General features: G+C 35.6%; 2 protein-coding genes across 4 annotated transcripts; both read right to left on the minus strand.

Moving 5' to 3' along the window:
• Positions 1 to 1176: 1176 nt before the first annotated feature.
• On the minus strand, positions 1177 to 13723 carry LOC128863271 (fructose-1,6-bisphosphatase 1). 3 transcript variants are annotated; one of them, XM_054102364.1, is made up of 4 exons: positions 13558 to 13723; positions 5209 to 5242; positions 2135 to 2475; positions 1177 to 2048 (listed from the first exon to the last, which is right to left on the minus strand). In XM_054102364.1, the coding sequence occupies exons 2-4, from the start codon at positions 5222 to 5224 to the stop codon at positions 1368 to 1370; spliced, it is 1038 nt and encodes a 345-aa protein (XP_053958339.1). In that variant the 5' UTR covers positions 5225 to 5242; positions 13558 to 13723; the 3' UTR covers positions 1177 to 1367. The 3 variants fall into 3 exon arrangements, with proteins under 3 accessions (XP_053958339.1, XP_053958340.1, XP_053958341.1); XM_054102365.1 differs by lacking the exon at positions 13558 to 13723 and adding an exon at positions 13370 to 13531; XM_054102366.1 differs by lacking the exon at positions 5209 to 5242.
• Positions 13724 to 21160: 7437 nt separating this feature from the next.
• On the minus strand, positions 21161 to 22063 carry LOC128865179 (S-antigen protein-like). Its single transcript, XM_054105268.1, has 2 exons — positions 21985 to 22063; positions 21161 to 21917 (listed from the first exon to the last, which is right to left on the minus strand). The coding sequence occupies exons 1-2, from the start codon at positions 22037 to 22039 to the stop codon at positions 21442 to 21444; spliced, it is 531 nt and encodes a 176-aa protein (XP_053961243.1). The 5' UTR covers positions 22040 to 22063; the 3' UTR covers positions 21161 to 21441.
• Positions 22064 to 22359: the final 296 nt, after the last annotated feature.

The raw sequence follows: 22359 nt of genomic DNA on the forward strand, positions 1-22359 counted from the left end.
CTGTTCGGCCACCATCCAAAAGAGTTGCCGCAATTCCAGATGATGCAATAGCCAGTGCAACTTTATTTTGTGATCGTATGGTTACCAAAATTAGTGAAAGAAGAAAAGTCTTGCCTGTACCACCGGGCGCATCTATGAAAAATAGTCCACCGCTTTGTTCTGTGATTGGCACGCATAATTCTGCCAAACGCAATGGGTTGTTCTGGAATCAATTGCGGAAGATTTATTCTAACGAATGCTCCCAGTTCGTCAGAATCATAGTGTGTTTCTCGTTGCAAATCATTATCGAAAAGCTTGTTTGCAGGCCGGTTTGAAGCAGGCATTCCCAGTTGCACCAGTGCCTATGAACACGTCATATTCGTTTCCTCTCTGTAAAAATACATGATCATACTAATTTGTATGACAATCGGTTGAACGGGGCAGAAGTTGCTACTCTGCAGCGCCACCTGGTGGCGAGTGGCATTAATGAGCATATTCTACAAACCTTCTCCGTGGAAAAATACAATATATATCAATTTTTATAATAATCGATCCAGTAGTTTTTGAGTTCATCGATGACATACAGACAAGCATTCATTTTATATATTTATTTACTTACATTCTCCATTGAATCACCATTTTTATTTAAATTTAGAACTTTGACTCAATTCGCAAATTCTAATTTGTGTTTATTTTTACTTTACGATCAGGTAAAAATTTATCCAGTAAGAACTTGCAACTTCCCCTGAAAATGATGAAAGATAATTTTGCTCTCTCACTTTCTCCTACCTTGCAAGTTTTTTGGATACATGAACACCAAAACTTAAATTTGACTACAAATTATTTGCTTCACTAACAGACCTAATGTTTTATGGTATGACAACAACAACAGTTGACCAACGAGAATGATAGATTTCAAGGTTTGCTTGATAGCGTTGGTAAAAAAAAATGTGATTTATCTATGTCACTTGGGCTATGTTTAGTGATATACTAAAAAAGTCAACACAGCCAATGTTCATGGCATGGCATTCGTATATCACTAACACAAATTAAATTAAACACTTCCCAAGTGACGTCAGCCCACCAATTCTGTCAAATTCGCTCAGAGCCGAATAACGCTACATAGACCACCAATGATTCGTGTGCAACTGCTCGTCGTAGATTTTGTTCACGTGACAGACCAATTTAAAAATACTATTTCTTGATTTCTTACATTTTACATTCTTATTTTTCTATTTCTATTATTTTTTTATATTCTTTTGCTGACATTTTAGAGCTTAATCTGACAATATCTTATTTTATAAAACAAAAATTTATAATGGCGTTATCTTAGTCGGTAAAATTTCACATGAACATCCAGATCTTTCACATTGAATTTTGTGTTTCAACTACTTTTGTTCCTGTTGTACATAACCCAACGCTTCCTCGACATCCTTCTTCGAGCCGAGGAATATGGGGCTACGTTCATGAATTTTCTGCGGCACAATATCCAAAATATTAATCCTGCCGTTACTAGCCAAGCCGCCTGCTTGCGTCATCAAAAATGCCATTGGATTGCATTCGTACATTAAACGCAATTTACCACTGGGCGCCGACTTAGTGGCGGGATATATGAAAATGCCACCATATTTGATGGTACGATGTACGTCAGCAACCATAGAGCCCACATACCGCGCGCCGTATGGCTTACCCTTGGCGGGATCCTTTTTCGCAGCGATATAATTGAAAACACCAGCTTCCCAATCGGATGAGTAACCTTCGTTAATGGAATAGATTTTGCCCTTTTCCGGTACACTCATATTCGGATCGGTCAAAATGAATTCACCGATCGCCGGATCATAAGTGAAGCCGTTCACACCCGCACCCATACTCAGCACAATGGCGGTGGCTGATCCGTAGAGTGCATAGCCAGCAGCAACAATTTGATTGCCAGGTTGCAGACCGTCTTGCAATGTGGGTGCACCCTCCGTTGTTTGGCGACGATAGATGGCGAAGATCGAACCGATCGAGACCAGGCAATCGATGTTCGACGAACCATCCAGTGGATCGAAGCACACAACATATTTACCCTGTAAGTTGTTTCACATATTACCGCTATTTATCAATTATTTTGAATAACTTAAATTTTCTATATTTTTAAATACTTCCTGCTCACCTGTCGTTCCACTTCCACTTCGATTGCATGCTCATTCTCCTCGGACACTAGCAGGCAAGTGGTGTACGATGATTTCAACATATTGATGAACAACTCATTCGAAAGCACATCCAGCTTTTTCACCTCCTCACCCTGCACATTGATATCGCCCGCAATGCCATGCAACTTGGCTATGCCAGCCTTGCGCACGGCCGAAGCAATCGCCTTGATCGCTGTCTGTATGCAATTTAGCAGCTGTGAGAGATCTCCAGTGGCATGCTTGAATTTGCGTTGCTCCTGCAGAACAAAGCGTGTCAATGTCATGGCATTGGAATCAAATGTCTGACCGGTCTCCATATTCTCTGCGAGTTAGTGAAAGTAAGGAAAAAGGAGGTATATTAAAAATGTATCGAATATAAACGAAAGCGGTTATTTCAACAAAGATCGAAATAATTTGTGGTAAGCCTAAATACATACAAGCGGGTATATTATGTACAAGGTGAAGTCCAAAATAAACAAGACTGAGCTAAAATATAAATGACAGAAGCTTTGCTCTGATAACTTCGAGTTTATTTATTCAAAATAGTCCACAATAGTCTGGCCCCGACATGCTGTTTTGCTCGATCTAAAAGCTTTTCAAAAGCGTGTTTTAGGTCATTGACCGGAATGACCTTCAGGATGTCGGTACAAGCCTTTTGGATGGCTTCTGCGAATGCAAAACGTTTTCCTTTCACGGCCAAATGCAATTCCCGAATTGGTTGAAGTCACAGAGAGCCATATCAGGCGATTACGGAGAGTGATTGATGATTAAAATGCGAATTCTAGTGCATTATCAGGCAAAAAGCACCAGCTTCCTCCTTCGCGGTATTCAGGGCGAATTCGACGCATGGGATGCATCAGACGCTTCAAAACACCAAGACAGAAAATTACATTGTCGGTTTGGTCCGTTGGCACGAACTCCTTGTGGACAATTACTTTGAAATCGTAAAAACAAATGAGCATCGACTTGATTTTTGACTTCTCCAAACGCAATTTTTTGGGCGGTGGCTCGTCTGAGGCCTTCCATTCAGCACTTTGACGTTTAGCTTCAGGTTCATGTTGGAAACACCACGTTTCATCACCAGTTATAATGTTGTAAAGGAAGTTTTCGTCTTTTCTCCCCTCTTTAATGAAGTCTTTCGAATGTTGAATTCTGATCAACCTTTGGTCCTCGTAAGCCCAAATGATCAGTTAAAATGCGATAAATTGATGTTTTGGAGATATTCAACTCTGATTCCATGAATTCCAACAATGATTTCGGTTCATTTTTGAAAAATTTACGAACAATTTCGATGGAGTTTTCGGTGATTACTGATTTTCGGCGGTATGTTCATTGTCATTTATGTTGTCTCAACCATCTCTGAAACGTGTAAACCACTCATGAACTCTGGCACGAGATAGACAATCATCGCCATAAACTTTTTTCATCAATTCAAATGTTTCTGTAAACGTTTTACGGATTTTAAAACAAAATTTGATATTAGTTCTTTGTTCGATTTTTGTACCGATGACATAAGCATACTGACACTTTAGACGCAATAGCTTCGCTTTCACTGAACCGAATGTCACCAAACTTTCATTGGGAGTCAACTAGGGATGTAACTTCCAACGCCCTAACTCAGTAAATAGAAGGCGCCATCAAAAACATTTTTATGACACCAGTCTTGTTTATTTTAGACTTCACCTTGTATATACATATATATATTTTTGTCGTTAGTGACTAAGAAGGGCTAGCACAAATGAGGGTTTTGAAATATGCTTAGAAGCAGAAAACGTATTACATTTACTACTTTACGATAATTTTTGTTAAGCATTCCAGTATAATAGCACAAAATTATTTAATTAGTTATAAAATGGGGACATAAATTGGTGGAATAAAATAAATAACGGCATCGTAAGAATGTGTTTTAGTGCAGACAGTTTTCGAAAATTTACAACATCTATGAATATAAATTTTTATAAACACAATATTATTATTTTATTTTACAATTTTATACAATATTTATGAGATATAAAATAAAAACTTAATTAATAGCATTGCAAGCGAAATTATGGAGCAAAAGTGAACACAACAGAGGATAGACGATAGACTGTTATAGTATTCGTACAAAAATCAGACGTTTATAAACATATATACATAGATATCTGTTCCTATGAAGCTTTTAAATATATTTCCTTTTATCTCACGGTGTGCAGAAGCTACCCTTATTCTCTTATTATTTTATTTGTCATATTACTTTATAAATGGCTGCCCTTGCCCATTTGGCCAAATATTCAAAAATGTTCCGTTGTGATACCAGACAGGCGGAGGGGAGGGGAAAAGGGGAACGCAAGAAACCAGACAGGTGGTAAAAAGGAAGAAGGGACTTTGGATTAGAGAATGACGACTAACAGTGGTGATTTAGGTTCGTAGTAACCGCTTCAAGCTACCGATGAATTTCTCCCACAATATTCTCAAGTGTAGCGAAAAAGTGAGAGCCCAGATGTCTACACCTTTGTCCGACTAGAGCAGAGCAGCTGAGAAGAAAGTGCTGAGGTGATTCCACCTCGTCCTCCAGACAGCTTCTTCAGAAAGGACATGAATGGCAATCGCAAGGCCAAAATATTATTATTTTTAATTTATTTGTACAACAAATTAAATATTCTATAAAACGATAATACTCGTAACACTGGCGCCGGTGGGCTTCGGCTCTTTTGCAGCTTATGCGAAGAAATTTATGAATTGCTTTAAGCGATTGTGTCAAACTCGTCTGCGCAGATAAATCCGTTTCAAAAAGTTATACATTAAATGTATATTTTTAGGAGTGGCATTTTTTATCATCTGGATGAGGTCGATGCAGGCGAACGTGCTGTGGGTTGGGTATTTTACTTAGGTATTTTATACGCATACATACATACATATATACATTTATACATCCATATAATCATATTATTCTGTCTACATATGTATTTACAAAGGATTTTGGGTGCTGGAGTAAGGCGAAGGGGAAGGAAATTGTTATTTTTACAACAGCAACAATTAAGTAAGCAGGAGTTGTCAAGACTGTTGTACTTACTTTTAGGTGCTGCCATTTTTAAAGGTTTATTATCCTAATGCAGAAAATTTAAAAAATATTTTAATGTAATGTTTTTGAATTGCGAAATTTTTTGTTTTTGTTTAAGAATAATTACATAAGTGGTTTATATTTGAAATATTTATAATAATGTAAAATAAAATATGTACATTGAATTAAATTAAAGTAAATGAAATAAAATAAATTGAAGAAAAATAAAGTAATAATAAAAATAAAATGAACTAACATAAAATAATGTAGAGTGGAAAAAAGTATCAAAATATAGAAATCAAATACAATAACGTAGAACAATAAATACAAAAATAATAAAAAATAAAAATTATATTGTAATAAAAAATTAAGTAAAATAAAGTGAAATGTAAGCTAAAGGAAAATTAGCAGAAATAAATAATATAAAAATAAATAAAATATATAAATCAAATACAATAAAGTAAAATAATAAATAAAAATAATAATAATAATAAAAATAAAATAAAATAAGATATATTAATAAAATATGTACATACAATAGTAAAATAAGAAAAATAGAATAAAGTCAATTTAAATAAAATGACGTTAAGGAAAAAACATAAAATAAAGTAAAGCCGAAAAGAGAAAGATTAAATTATATAAGAAAAAGTAAAATAAAATAATAAACCTAATAAATAAAAAAAAAAACAAAATGGTAAAAAACAAAGTTAAATGGAATAAAATAAAACGCATTAAAGTAAAAAAATATAATGATGTAAAATAATATAAGTTATAGTAAAGTAAAATAAAAAAATAAAATTAATATAAAGTAAAATAAAACCAAACAAAATAAAATGATATAAAAAATTGGAATAAATAACATGAAATAAAATACAATAAAAAAGTAAAAATTAAACAAAAAAACGATGAACTAATATAAAATAAAGTAATATAAATAGTATAAATGAAGTAAAACAAAAATAAATAGGAATGAAACAAAATAAAGTCAAATAATATAAAATAAAAAAAGTCAAAATGAAAAGAACAAGATTAAATAGTATAAGAAAAAGTAAAGTAAAATAAAATAAAATGATACGTAAAATAAAATGGAATAAAACAACAGAAAATAAAATACAATAAAAAAGTAAAAAAAAAGTATATCAAATAATAAAAGATAAAGTAAAATAATATAAATCAAGTAAAAAATAATAAAATAGAATGAAATAAAATTCAATAAAGTAAAAACAAACAACAGAAAAGAAGAACATTTAAATAAAATAAAGTGAAATAACATAAAATAAAACAAAGTAAAAATGAAAAGAATAAGATGAAATATTATAAGTAAAGTAAAATAAACTAAAATAAAATACAATGAAGTAAAAAATAAAATAAAATGAAAATAAACAAAATTGAATGGACTAAAATAAAATGCATTAAAGTAAAAAAATATACAATGACTTGAAATGAAATAAAATAGAATAAGGTAACATAAAAGAAATTAATATATAATATAATGAAATAAAACAAAAGAAAATATAATAGAAGAAAACTATATGTAAAAAAAATAAATAAATTGTAATAACATAAATAATATAAAATAAAATAAAATGAATTGAAATAAACAACTGAAATAGAAAAAAATAAAATATGTATATATAAATAAAATGAAATTTCTCTGTGCAGATATAGCACCAATCAATTTTTTAAATATTTGTATAAAAGATAACGCAGGAAAGGTTTCCAAAAAATCAATTTCCAAGTCAAAGTTGTACGTAACAAAAAATTCTAAACCTAACAGATTCAGTCTTTGTGATCAGCGGGGAGATACCCGTTTACATCACGGCTCGGGAACGAACGGATGCTTGGGACTCCAAAAACAAACACGTCACCAGTAGCGTCGCGGAACGGAGATGCCAAGCCATGCTGCGGTGGCAAAGCCGTTGGGACACTGAACCGAATGAATGGCAGATGGACGGCGAAACTGAAGGAAGCAGATTAGCGACATTACGCCGCTGAACAACATTATCAGCAAAATGCTCGAACGCGAGGACAGCAGCAACGCGTACTATGGGAAGAAAACAGTGCGATACAGCGAAGCCACATATGTAGATAGAGACATATGTAAGAAGGCGAGCCCATAGCATGAAAGCTGACTACAAATATGGTGGACTCAGATGTGGGTGAATAGAATTGGCCCTTGATGGATGCCGTTCTGGGCCCTCCCGAATTGTTATATTTTCATGTTGTTATCTTTTCTTTAGTTTCTGGTTTTTCAAAATGAACAAATAAATGACGACAGCTATGGCACTAAGAAGAGATGACGGTAAATAGCGTTTTGATTAAAGCTGAAATTAGTGGTGCCATAGCCGTAACCATAACAATAGTCGCAAAATTACAGCATGTGCCCATTAGTCATGCCATAACCATAAACAGCTGATATTGAAGTGACGGCTTTTGTATGCTGTCATAAAGACACGGATCAATTTCCACTAAGTCAATTCATTTTTCGCTGTTCATTTCTAATATTCAATCGCAAATATCTAAACAAATATCAAGTATTTCACAACAACTTATGGTTACGGGGGAAAACCAAAATGCAATCGATACATACGGCTACGGTTATGGTTACTGTGTTATGGTGCGGCACCTAACGTCTATATGTTTGATGAGAACAGCTGATTGCTATGGTTATGGTTAAGGTATGGCCCCACTAATTGCAGCTTAAGGCTATATGATTATGGTATGACATCACTAATTTAATTTTAAGATCAAACCATACGAGACACAATGTGTATCTCTTGTTAGCAAGGAATTCGAGAGCTTCTAAGGTTACCGGCTTTACAAGGTCTAGTAAAATAATAGGTCTATTTATAAGTTCGTGCGGTTTTACAACAGATGGCGTAACTTGATTATTATTCCATCGATCCACATTTCCAAACATTCATTGGAGAGCTACTGTCGTAAGGCACAAACGTCAGTATAAGTTTTTTATTTGAAGCGTAAACAACAATATTTTTACCACACTTGAAAATGTCGAATTTCGTGCCAAATAATGTGTTTTTGCGGGGAATTCTTCTTCATTATTTTAATATGAAGAAAAAAGCAGCCGAAAGTCATCGTATCTTGGTGGAAGTTTATGGTGAGCATGCTCTATCTGAGCGAACGTGCCAGAAGTGGTTTGCACGCTTTAAAAGTGGTGATTTTGGCTTGGAAGACGAAGAACGCGAGGGTGCGCCGCCAAAGTTCATGGATACCGAATTGGAGGAATTGCTCGATCAAGATCCGGCTCAAACGCAAGAAGAGGTTGCAAAAACTTTGGGAGTTGATCAATCAACCATTTCCAAACGTTTAAAAGCCATGGGAATGATCCGAAAGGTAGGCCATTGGGTGCCGTATGAATTGAAGCCAAGAGACGTTGAACGCCGTTTTATGGCATGCGAACAACTGCTTCAACGGCACAAAAGAAAGGGTTTTTTGCATCGAATTGTGACTGGCGATGAAAAGTGGGTCCATTACGACAATCCAAAACGTCGGGCAACGTATGGATACCCTGGCCATGCTTCAACATCAACGTCGGCGCAGAATATTCATGGCCTGAAGGTTATGCTGTGTATCTGGTGGGACCAGCTGGGTGTTGTGTATTATGAGCTACTGAAACCGAATGAAACGATTACGGGGGATGTCTACCGACGACAATTGATGCGTTTGAGTCGAGCACTGCGAGAAAAACGGCCGCAATACGCCGATAGACACGACAAAGTTATTTTGCAACATGACAATGCTCGGCCACATGTTGCACAAGTGGTCAAAACATACTTAGAAACGCTCAAATGGGATGTCCTACCCCACCCGCCGTATAGTCCAGACCTTGCGCCATCCGATTACTATCTCTTCCGATCGATGCAACATGGTCTGGCTGACCAGCACTTCCGTAATTACGATGAAGTCAAAAAATGGATCGATTCGTGGATTGCGGCAAAACCGACCGAATTTTTCACAAAGGGAATCCGTGAATTGCCAGAAAGATGGGAAAAAGTAGTAGTAAGCGATGGACAATATTTTGAATATTAAATTTGTAACCATTTTACGTCAATAAAGTTTCAAATTTCGAAAAAAAACCGCACGAACTTATTCATAGTCCTATTATATATTATAACTTTGTTTTTTATTTTACTTATTATTTTCTGTAGGAATTTTGAATCTTTAACTTAACAAAAATAAACAGTGCGTTACTAATAACCTTACTGATCATAATTTGATAATTTGCAAGTGACTTGATGCCACTTCATTTCCACATAATAGCCAACTGTCCTCATTTATAAGAGAACATTAGTATTCTGAAATTATTAAGACTTTTTTTGTCATTATTTTTGTATTTTATTTTTAGTTGCAGAGCTTTTCAAATATGCTGCCATCACCTCATTCGTGACAATGCATCAAATGAAATTCATTAAAACTATGACCAGTCAAATGAGAAAATAGGTGGCGTTTTATGAATAATCAAGATTTACCGAGTCACGAAGAATACCAGAATGTTTGTCATTAAAAAAAATATATATAAAAACAAAGTGACACCTATTGCCGCTGATAAGGTTATTCAAGGCGCTTGCCATTGATAAGGTGGGCGTATGACGCAAGCGTTTTGATAATGGCTGCTTGCAAGTGCTCCAAATAAATGAAAAAAAAAAAAAATTATCTCATGAAGATTCCTCGTGTCGGTGTTATTTAGGGGTCAAATGTGAAATTACAAAGTATAAGAGTAGTACTCGACTATTGCTAGTCTTTAATAAAATTATATGCTTAGCACTTGTATTTGTTGTACACAATGTGTGTGTATATACGATAGAACAAAGTTCTTTCAAGCCGATTAAAATCTCATTATTGGAAAGAATTGTTGGCCGAACTGAAGCACCCACCGTGATTGCTGTACTCAAATTTATGCGAAAAGTTCGTAATGGACAATAATCAAAAGAATCGCGAAGCGTACCGCCGATAACTTGGCTGCTATGGTCGAGAGCGTGCAATTACTATAAATTCACCAACATCGGCTCGGCTTCCTTCTTAACAACTAAAGATTTCAAGCCCAAGCTGAATGCAAGACACGGTGTTCTACTGAACCCTCATACATGCATCGATTTACTCTATACCGCATTCCGATCTAATACTATTTTACGCACATATATTTTATATTAGATAGGTAGGTAGATAAAATGGTTGAAGGCTCACTCTGGCACCCCCAAGTAGCACTAAAGCGCCGTTTTGGTACCATTTTGAGACCTCTAACAGGCAGATATCTACAGCCAGTCAGAACTGTTGATGTAATGGAGAAGATAAATGAGACTTAGGTTGACGCCCCAAGCTGTCGAAGAAAGGAGCACCCAGTGATCTTAATCGTCTAGCTGCCAAATCGGGACATTTACAATGAAAGTGCTCAATAGTCTCCTTCTCTGAAAGGTCCGCACTGCTTCTGCAATGGAGGTTAAATGGTAACCCTAGCTCTTCCGCGTGTGTGCCAATGACCCGCAAACATAGCTACGAGCTTGGGAATTGAACGGTGTGGAGTTCCCTGGGACTTTCTGAGTCCTGCGTTTATTCTACTGGGACCAAAGGATTTTCGAAATTGCATGTGAAGAAGTGGAGCTCCATTTTTCCTAAGAAATAAGGTGTGAAATTACCCTACATTACAACAGTCAAGGAGATGCCGATGACCGGGTAGTACACCTCTTAGACCAATTTAGTCAACCCCTTCCTGGCAAGATGATCTGCAATTTCATATCCTTCTATGTTCCTATGTCCTGGAACCCCGATTAGGGAAATGTTACCTGCACACTCAAGAGTTTTGAACTCCTCCTTACAGGAGATTGGTATTTGCATTTGCGCCATGGCATCGTCACACGTTATGTTATATTACCGTAACTTTATTTTATTTCAATTTATTTATTTTTTTTTATTTTGCTTAAATAATTTCTTTTTCATTAATTTTATCTTATTTCAATTCAATTTGTTTAGCTTTCATTTCAAATTTAATTTATTTTTATATCATTTATTTAATTTCATACTTGATTTTATTTTTGTTTTATTTATTTTTATTAATTTATTAATTCATTTTTTAATTTTAGTCACTTTATTTCACTTTATTTTTAATTAAATTTTATTTTAAAATAATTTATTAATATTATTTTATTTTGACCCTTTGGTTTTATTTTAATTTATTTTATTTTTTTTAATTTTTTTAATTAATTTATTTTTATTAATTAATTTTATTTTATTTAAATTCGAGTTGATTCACTTTTATTTTACTTCTATGCTTAAAATTAATTTAAGTTAATTTATTTTAGTTTAGATTATTTTGTACATTATTTTATCTTATATTTTACTTCATTTTATTTTTTATTTTTATTTACTAATAATTTTTTTATATGAAATAGTCGTAATTTCATTTAATTTTTTTATTGCATTTTAGTTTATTTAAAATTACATTTTTTTCAATTTATTTTATAAATTTTGAATCTTCTTTTATATTTCATTTTATTTTTATTTTATTTATTTACTTTTCTTAATTATATTTTTTTTATTTTAATTAAACTTAATTAAATTATTATTTTTTTATTTTAATGCCATTTTTATAGTATTTTCATTTATTTTAAATTATTTTATTTTATTGTTTTTTTTTTTTCATTTTATTTCTATTTAAATTTTGTTTTTAATTTTATTTATGCACTATTTTATATTTATATTTATATTTATATATATATATATATTTATATTTTATTTTAGCATTTCAATTTATCTAAGTTTAATTCCTCTTATTTATTTTAATATTTATTTAAATTAATTTGATTTATCTTCACTTAAATTCATTTAATTTTAACTTAGTTTTACTGAAGATTATTTCATATATAATCTTCCCTTTTTTATACTTTATTTAATTTTGTTTTATTTACGAAATTAATTTAGTGCGATTTTATTAAATTTTTTAATTTTAAGTTGACTACATTTAATTTAATTTTATTTGACTAAAATTTCTATTTTATGTATAATATAATTTAATTTAATTTTTATTTCATGTAAAGCAATATAATTCAATTAATAGCCACCGTACTCTAATGGATCGGTAGTGCCAGTTTCGAAACCCCAGGCATGAAAAACCAAATGATGGAAAATAATTACGGTCGCTCCTCATAATGGTAAGCCTCCGAGTGTATTTCTACCATGAAAAAACTCCTCATATACCATCTGCCATTCGGTGGTAGTGAAAAACTGTAGGTTCCTCTATTTGTAAAGTGCTCGACCAAACAACCAACTATTAAATTTTATTTAATTTTAATTTACTTTACTTTATTTTACTCTGGTGTATTTCATTTGAACATACCTATGTAGTTTATTTTTCATTTTATGTTTGTATTATTTGATAACATTTAATACATTTTATTTTGTTTCCTGTTTTATTTTATTTTATATATATATACCTAATATATATAATTGGCGCATACACCATTTTTTGAGTGTTTTGCCCAGCTCCTCCTCCTATTTGTGGCGTGCGTCTTGATGTTGTTCTACAAATGGAAGGACCTACAGTTTCAAGGCGACTCCGAACGGCAGATGTTTTATTGAAGAGCTTTTTCATGGCAGAAATACACTCGGAAATTTGCCATTACCTGCCGAGGGGCGACCGCTATTAGAAAACTATTTTTCTTAATTTTGGTGTTTCACCGAGATTCGAACCTAAGTTCTCTCTGTGAATTCCGAATGGTATTCGGCTACGGCGGAATAGTTTATTATTTATTTATTTTAGTTTGGTGTGTTTTATTATACTTATATATAATATTTAATTTAATTTTTATTTTTGTTTTAAAATTAAATTAATTTTATTAGTATTAATTTTACTTTATTACTTTTTTGCAGTTTTTTTCTTTTCGAATATCTCATTCAATGAGCTAACTTATTGGAGTAGTCACTACCGCAGTTTGTTTAGGTAACACTCAGGTATTTGAAGTGGTTTCTAGTTGAAAGAACTTGTTGGTGGATATGCACATACATGGATACGTACACTAGTATGTTGATGACATGTACAAACATGTATCACACTCGTGTTTGCTGTTGTTCAATTGGCTGAGAAAATGACTTTCACTTTTCCTTCTCAGTTCTAGTATACTATTATATTTGACAATGAAAAAGAGATGTATGCACTTACATATATATGTATGAATCTACTACTAATATGTGTATGTAAATATCATAGTACACTAGCACCACTGGACTGGTGCAAGAGAGTTCACTGCACTTTTTCTCATTTTATGCGCGAGTACCGGCGAACATCTCATTACTCTTATGCGAATCCTTATTTAACGTCTTTTAACATTTGTTTGTTTTGTTACTTACACTAAAACTTATTTACGACTTGATTGAACTGTATTTTTATTATATTAAATATTATTTATGTATATAAAACTTTAAAATGACAAAGCTCCCCCACTGAACTGTTCGAGCACACAGCACAAGAACTTTATTTAGAGACTGAAGCGTTCGAATGGCGAAGACGAAATGTGAAATATTCGAAGCCAAATAATATAAATATATACAAAACATTTGCGTATGTGTTGCTTCTTTGCATAGACGTGTGCACACAAACTGATTTTCATTTAATAACGCATGTGCATATACATATGTATGTATATGTAGTATTGTATCACTATCCGTATATTTATTATTTATATGTACATACATATGTTTTTAGTAGTATTTATTTTCTGTTTTCATTTTGTGATAACTTTTTGAGCTTCGCATAGTGATACTATAGACCGACCACAGACAACATATTTTGGAAACAAAAACAAACTGATAACTACATATATACATACGTACACACATTCGTACATACTAACATTATCATTCTCACCTACCCTGCAGAAAAATCTACTAGTATCGAAATGGTGCGCTTCTAGTGAATTCACAAGTATGACCAATTCATTTTTCTAATATATATTTTGCCATCAAAGCAACTTTACAGGAGCGGTGCCATGTATCCCTCGTAGCATCCCTTCTACGATAGTTGAATGATTTTGCACTATGTACGCTGATGCTTTTCTTAGCGTGCTAATATTCACAGCTTCAATCTGTTAGTCATTTATACTTTTCGACAACTACTTAAGCTTCGTTAGTTTCATATACGAGTAGAAAAAATTGGAGATGAAACTCGGCCAACCCGAAACTCACTACAGTAAAGAATTCGAATAAAGGTTCAATATTTTTACTCAGAATGTCAGGGAACAAATTAACGTTTTAACGCAAGGACCAGAAAATCTCAAAATGAAATACAAATGGGTCTTTTTTTGTCTCTGAAAGTACCGTTTGATTTGATTATATTGGCATAGACTTGCAACTTTAGAAAATTGCACCAGAGAGGGTCCAGCGTATTCAAGTTGTTTGATCTTAACGGCCATGTCACTTTCGATAGAGGCAACAATACCCCCAAAACGTTGTTAATTTAGTTTCATCATTGCGCCTGCTGCCCAATCGTGTAAATTTCCATGGAGGTTTGGTCTCAGTGACTAAATAATATTTAATAAACTTGACAGAAGAATCCCATAGTTTTAGTTAGCTAATGATAAAATTTCCACTAAAATTCCAAATGAAAAATCAATTAAATCACACACCTGTTTTTTAGTCCAACAGGGCACTTATGTACAAGTATGAGCTATTCGACATTTCTGCGGTGATCTCTTGCTGTTATTTTTTCCCTGCTGATAAGCAGTTAAACAAGCTTCACATTTTACTTTATTGTGGCAAACGAGTCAATACTACGTATGTAGCATAGTCCATGAGAAAAGAGAGTGAGAGAAAAGTGTTAACTTGCGGCATTGTTTGCGGTTATACTGGTTTCGTATGCAGTTTCCTGTTGATTGTAGGCAAGTTGCACTTCACATAATGATAAGTGTTGGTTACGGGAAAAGTCTCTCAGGATGGAGATAAAATGAGCGTAGCGAAAAAAAAAATGCATAATATTCACATACGTTTTTGAATACGTATTCAGAATGCTTATTTATAACACATACACATATATGTATGTATATATTTATACAGACGCATTTATAACACAATGCGGCAAATTTTAACTTCTTTTCCCACACATTAGAAAAACGATACGAACGCGGTAATATAACTTTTTTTTTGTGGATGAGGAGGTTTAAAATGCCAATGCATCTTCAAAGCTTCCGTCGTAGTAATATATATAATATATATTGTATATAATTGGCGCGTACACCCTTTTTGGGCGTTTGGCCGGGCTCCTCCTCCTATTGTGGTGTGCGTCTTGATGTTGTTCCACAAATGGAGGGACCTACAGTTTCGAGGCGACAAGGAGCTTTTTCATGGCGGAAATACACTTGAAGGTTTGCTATTGCCTGCCGAGGGGCGACCGCTATTAGAAAAATGTTTTTCTTAATTTTGGTGTTTCACCGAGATTCGAACCGACGTTCTCTCTGTGAATTCCGTATGGTAGTCACGCATCAACCCATTCGGCTACGGCGGCCGCCAGTCGTAGCAATGGTGGTAATAAACCTACAAATCTAAAAATTATCCTGATGCTATAAGCGCTAATTTACACGATGGCTTTTCACTCTGGGTGAAAAAGTGTCCGCTTAAACGTCAAAAACACTCAAGGAAAGGCGCAAACGGAAAGTCATCGTGTAAATGCTCGAAGATTTTCGAAAATTTCTTTAAAAAAGAATGTGCAAAAAATCAGAATGAAAAGTCATCGTGTAAATTGGCTTAAAATTATATGACATATGAAAGAATGTCGAGAGAATTCAATTAACAATATTTGCCAAAATATATGAAAATTTTTGTTTTTGAAATACTCTCATCCTTCAACAGCTTTTTAACTATTGGTTAACTAATGGATGTGCATTGGCTAACGAAAGTCAACCATTAGTCAAATTAATATGCTGATATGAAAAGTGGTTGGTAGTTGGTCTGTGAAAACGGGCCATAAAAGTCTTTACTACATTTTTTTTTTTCTTTTTCATATAGTAAGTCGCATGAAAATCGTCAAGGATATTGAATGCGAAAATTTCAAAATATATTTTCCACATTTTTAGCAAGGACTGCTACGAAAAAAAATATATGTATGTTAATCCTCTTGGCAGTCTTCGTCATTTGATACCAATGTATAGGATATTCGTATCTCAGGGGAAGCCAACCTGCGGCTTGGAAGTCACATGCGGCTCTTAGAAGAATTATTTGTGGCTCTCGATAAATGTATCCGAGTTCCCTTTTCATTTTTGTGCTATTATACGAGCATTATTACGATTTTGTTATGTTTTTATCCAAATAAAATGTCTCACAATAGTTCCTTTGTGTATCAGATAACCCAGATCTTCCGCAATTGGCAGTTGTCATACGTTTTGTTTTACCTGACTTCGTTATTAGAGAAGAATTCTTAGATTTAGCAGCACTTCAAGATTCAACCCGTGATATCGATATTAAAAATGCATTAGATTCCATAATGAAAACTTTGGATGTGCCTCTTAATAATATGAATGCTGTGAAAAAACGGTATTGATAGGCTTTTAAGAGACGAATTTCAAATTCCACTAAAAATAACTTATTCAAAATCAGACGTTAATGTTTTTGGTTGATGTCATGGAAAATTTGCAAACACTGAATTTACAATTGCAATTACCATAATATGTGACCTCTCACATCATCGTCATAACATTACAGTTCGGTCATCACCTTTTCGCCTACAATAACATCTCTCCATCGTTTTACCGCCCGGCCTCTTCTTCTGACGACTTGTGGATTTATTTCGAAGATCTTTTTTATATAGCTATGTAGCTCTATCGTTGCTCATTCGTAGAATGTGACCGACGTACCATCGAATCCTTGGTGCTTTGATGTACTTGATTACATCTGTACCCCTTAAACTAGATAGATAGATATATGAGGTTTGCACTTCGACCTCATCACAGTGCCTCATCCAAGCCCAGTTCCCTTGTTAAACTCAGGATAGAGCTGGATTGGATTGAGCGTATGTGCCTTTCCTCTGGTTGCAGTTGGCCAAGATATCTCAACCTTCTCCACGCTATAGCGCTGCATTCCAGGAGAAGGTGCATTGAAGTCTCCGGTGATTGGTTGCAGAAACGACAAGAGTCCGTAGACCAAATCCCGATTATGTGTTTCTGACAGATTATCATAGTTTGGAGCCAGCAAACCTTTCTTAGCCCAAGCTCTTGACTCCTGAGATTCTCCGTGATGGTGTGTTGTTCCATGTTAAGCCAGGGCTCTGGTCCTATTAAAGGCGAGGCCGCCAATGCGTCCGCTACTTCGTTCCTAGTTATACCCCTGTGCCCTGAGACCAAAATTTGCCTGATGAAATTGTGCATTTCTCGTAGATTAAGTTTCTAGATACACTCAAGTACCAGTGAGGATTTGATCTCACAGGACGATAGGGCCATGACTGCCGCCTCACTTTCACTCAGAATGGCAATTCGTTCATACCGGACTTTCATGTCTAAGTTTATCTCTGCACATAAACAAATGCCATACATCTCTGCTTGGTAGATGCTCGGAAAACTGCCCATCGGCACAGACCGTCTAGTTTTGGGGCCATAAATTCCAGCGCCTATGCCTTCTAGTGTCTTCATGCCATCTGTGTACCAGTGTAGAGTACACTCCTGGAGCTTCTTTTCAAATGCAGATCTACTCCAGTTCAACTTATTGTTCAGTTCAATTCGGACCTTCTCTTCGAATTTGTTCATCTTAGTGATATCATCTCTGGGCAGCTGGGTGAGTGGGAGCTGCAGCTTTAGTACTTCCATATGTATATACAAAAGGGTGATCAATTTTTTTAAATTGAAATAAATCAACGAAAATTGAAATTGATTGCGCAATCATTATTATTTTTGTGTACAACCATTGTGTACAACCAAATATTGGCCTCAACTGTGTCGTAATTTGGCCATCAGTAAACACCAATTTTGAATGAAAGACTCGCTGGAGGACTTCGGCCGGTATCTCGTAAATAATTTTGGTAATGTTGGCTTCCAATGCCTCAATCGAAGTATTGAGACTTTATATACCCACACAAATAAAAGTCCAAAGGTGTGATATCAGACGATCTTGGTGGCCAATCCACTGGGCCGAGGCGAGAGTTATTTTGCTTACCGAAACGGCGATGCAGTTTCACGGGCTGTCTGGCTGTGTGCCGCCAGTAGCGTTCGCCATTCACTGTTACATTGGCGCCAGCCTCGGGTTTGAAGAAATATGGGCTAATGAATCCTTCAGCTTACAGGCCGCACGGTTGTTTTCAATGGATGTAATGGCTGTTCTTGAATGTCTTCGGATCGGCAATTTTGCTTATTGCCGTAGCATTAAGCCAAAAATTGACACACTTTTTACAGAGCGTCGATTTTCGTAATACATTTATACGATTTGTAAACGTTGCTGATGCGTAAGTTTTTCCATGATGAAATGTCAATGAATATTGAAAAAATTCATGTAGTAGGTTGGGGAATAAGTTCGTAGCATTTCTACCAAAGACTTCTATTAGTTGTTGGTCCAGTTTTTAAGGACCTCTTTGTTATCGAAGGTAACTCCCTTCATATGGTTTGACAGGAAGCGGAAAAGATGGTAATCGGTCGGTGTAAGGGCCGGAGAATATGGTGGATGCTGAGGGACCTCCCATTCGAGCTCTTGGAGTGCGGCTTTGAAGGCTTTTGCAACATGGGGCCTGGCGTTGTCGTGAAGGAGTATGGTTTGATCATGTCGATCTGGTCTTTTCAGTCGAATATTCTCATTCATGCGGTGTTGCTGGGCGGTGTATAGCCCCCTGTAGATCGTGGCATTCTTGTCGAGCATTTCCCAGTGCACCATGCCCTCCCAGTTCCACCAAACACATATCATGATATTCTTTGGATGGACCTTCATCTTGATTCTTGGCTTTGGCGTATCTTCGGGAGCCAAGCACTCCCTTCTTTGCTTCATATTGATGTATAGGCACCATTTCTTCCGTGACGATTCGGTACAAAAAGGGCTGTTTGTGACCGCTTGTTGCTTGATGGTGGGCGAAATGCTGAGAAGCAATTGTAAGGCGACTTTCTTTGTTTTTTTCGTTGAGCTCGTGAGGCACCCCGGCTCCCAATTTTGCAGTAAATTCCATTGAATGAAGATGATTGAGAATCTTTTTATGATCGCAGTTCATTTTTTCCGTCAATTCTCGACTGGTTTGGCGACTGTTCTCGTTCAAAAGTGGTTTGAGACGTTCTTCATCGAATTCAGAAGACCTTCCGCTGCAAGACTTGTCATCTTGACATCGATGAAGTCGCCCTTTTTTGAACTTTTCCATGACCATTTCCGTGCTTTAGACTCGTTTATAACACCTTTTCTATAAACGTCGCAAATGTCCCGAGGTGCTTCGGCAGCTTTTTGACCTCGATGAAAAGCAAAGAAGAGCAGGTGCCAAAAATGTTGATTTTTGCCTCCTGGGTATTCCATTCAAAACCTCAAAACTATTAAAAAATTAAATAACTAAAAAATACAATTAACATAGTTTTGTAGAACGGAAAGAGTTCTATCGAATGAACACTTACTCTTTGCCAAATAACAAACAAATCGTTGTAAAATAAAGGAAGATATTTATGCGTTATCTGTCAAAAAAAAACTCTATTGGAAAAAGTACCTCTAATCTAATCACCCTTTATAGGTATATAATTGGGGCCCCTTTTTTGTTGTTTGAGGTCGGCCAATTTGTAGTGTGCGTCTTGATGTTGTTCCACAAATGGGGGGGCCGACCCAGCTTTATAAGAAGCAGAAATACACTCGAAGGTTTGCCATTGCCTGCCGATGGGTGACCCCTACTAAAAAAAACGTTTTCTATTATTTTGGAGTTTCATGCACGGATATTCGAACATACGCTTTTCGAATGGTAGTCACGCACCAATTTATTCGACTACAGCGTGAAGTACTTACAGAGTGCTTATTCCACTTTAATAATATTGAAGTACAGGGTGCCCTCCCTCTCCCTCTGGACCCAACCCGTCGAAACAGCATGTTTCCTGGGCCTACCTTTAGATGAGCCAGACGAAGACGACCGGTGATATACTCTACACTGACGGGGCATCTATTACTGTTAAAACAACTACAACAACAACAACAACTACAGCGGGAAGTACTTACAGAGTGATTATTCGACTTTAGCAATATTGAAGTACAGGGTGCGTTTATGTTTGAGGTTGTTTTTTATTAATGATCTTGAAGGCAGAAATTTCTCTAATACCCCACGATTATCTACGCTATCCACCGTTGGCCCTTTGGTCGAATTTAATTCTTCCTTACGTTTTATTTTTAATACTAATTTTTGCTATAGGAAGTCGGGCAAGTGAGGCGCACACAGGTTGTAGGCTGTATAGACGATGCATACATTCACTTACGGAAATTTCGCCGCGCCTTAACTTTTCAAATATTCGAATATTTATTTTTCTGGTGTTGGAATAAAATTTCTATCATATATCGCATTTTTCATGGAATTCAAAGCTATGAAGCTCGATTGGTACCTACCACAAGCCATCGAAACCAGTTGCTTAAATGAACTCATTGGCAACATTTTGATTTTTGTTAGCACCAGGAGGCTCCCATCGCGTGGTGTGCGAACTGATTGCATCTCTGTGTTTATTGAAACGAGTGTCTTGTTTTTTTCACCAATACCCTGATGAAAGCTATTAATTTTTTTGGTTGGAAGTTGAAAACCTCATTTGTTAGATTCACTTTTTTCTTCCGTTTCGCTTTGCGGCTGGTCTGATGCCATCTCATAACATTAAATTATTTCACCCTTAGAAGTTTATTTAGGGTTGATGCCACCATCTATCTGTGATGTGATTACTAGAAGATTTAGCTAAACGAAAGGACAATATTTTATTCGAGACGATTATACAACGCGAAGGTAAAGCACTAACAAAGTCAAAACTATTAGCACTTAAGGACGCCACTCCTATCGTATCGAATATTAGTTGTCAACTAGATTACTAAGATATTTCTTTTTCATCAAGTATGTACGAGGGACAGATCTCACGTCAGTGGGCCCGCGGTAGTCAGAAGATGACGGAAGAGCTCGTGAGGGATGAAGAGGAACTGAGGACGTTTTAATTAACAGCTTCTTTTTTAAGTCAGTTAGATATTTCTTTTATTTAAAGTGCTTATTTATTTTTTTTTATTTACAATACATAATCTTAAGATTCCCATAATAGTTTCATACATCCATAAAAAGCGTTAAGGCGAAGCAACTGTTGTTGAAGTTGTTGAGTTACTTGAAGGTGCCACAGTTGTGGTTGTGGTAGTTGAGTTACTTGAAGGTGCCACAGTTGTGGTTGTGGTAGTTGAGTTTGAGGGTGCGGCTGTTGAGTTCGAAGGGGAGAGAGTGGAGTTTGAGGGTAGGAATGGAGGTGGAGGTGGAGGAGGAGCTTGACCACAACCACGGCGGCCACCTGGACCACCTGGGCCTCCTGGTCCCCTTGGTCCTCTGGGTCCATCTAGGCCTCCTGGTCCACCTGGACCACCAAATCCTTGTGGTCCACCTGGGCCTCCTGGTCCCCTTGGTCCTCTGGGCCCATATAGGCCTCCTGGTCCACCTGGACCACCAAATCCTTGTGGTCCTCCTGGTCCACCTGGGCCTCCTGGGCCACCTTGCCTCCTTTGTCCTCTTGGTCCACCTCGGCCTCTTGGTCCACCTGGACCGCCTCGTTGTCCTGAAAATATTTGAGATTGTAAACTTAAATTGCTTTTACGAAAAGAATAAGTTGTTGGGAAGCTCACCTTCGGCTAGGACGACTACTAAAGCAATAACAAATATTCCCGTAAATAATTTCATCTTTCCACGAATTTCAACTTTTCCTAATTGATACTCACTTTTATTTTGGGAAGCCTTATATACTATAATTTTACTTAGGAAAGAGTAAACAAACACCTCAACATTTTTTTAACTTTATTTTGGCAAATTCTTAAAACAAACTTAAATTCTGCAATGCAAATAAACTGCAGACAAACACAGCTTTGAACACATTTTTCCTGTTCAATAGCAGACACGCGCGGTTCGGAATTTAGCTACTAAGCAACGACGTGAGAAGTGTTCAAATAAGCTTTGTCTTTTGTGGTGAATGTGCTTTAACCCTTTGGGGACGGAGCCGCGTC

This window comes from Anastrepha ludens, chromosome 5 (assembly GCF_028408465.1).
Source record: "Anastrepha ludens isolate Willacy chromosome 5, idAnaLude1.1, whole genome shotgun sequence".
Classification (NCBI taxonomy): domain Eukaryota; kingdom Metazoa; phylum Arthropoda; class Insecta; order Diptera; family Tephritidae; genus Anastrepha; species Anastrepha ludens.

Coding starts and splice junctions, on each gene's coding strand:
- LOC128863271 (XM_054102364.1), bottom strand. Junction 2,049..2,134: donor AAGTGGAAGTGGAACGACAG/GTGAGCAGGAAG, acceptor AACAACTTACAG/GGTAAATATGTTGTGTGCTT.
- LOC128865179 (XM_054105268.1), bottom strand. CDS start 22,039: ATGAAATTATTTACGGGAATATTTGTTATTGCTTTAGTAGTCGTCCTA. Junction 21,918..21,984: donor AGTAGTCGTCCTAGCCGAAG/GTGAGCTTCCCA, acceptor AAATATTTTCAG/GACAACGAGGCGGTCCAGGT.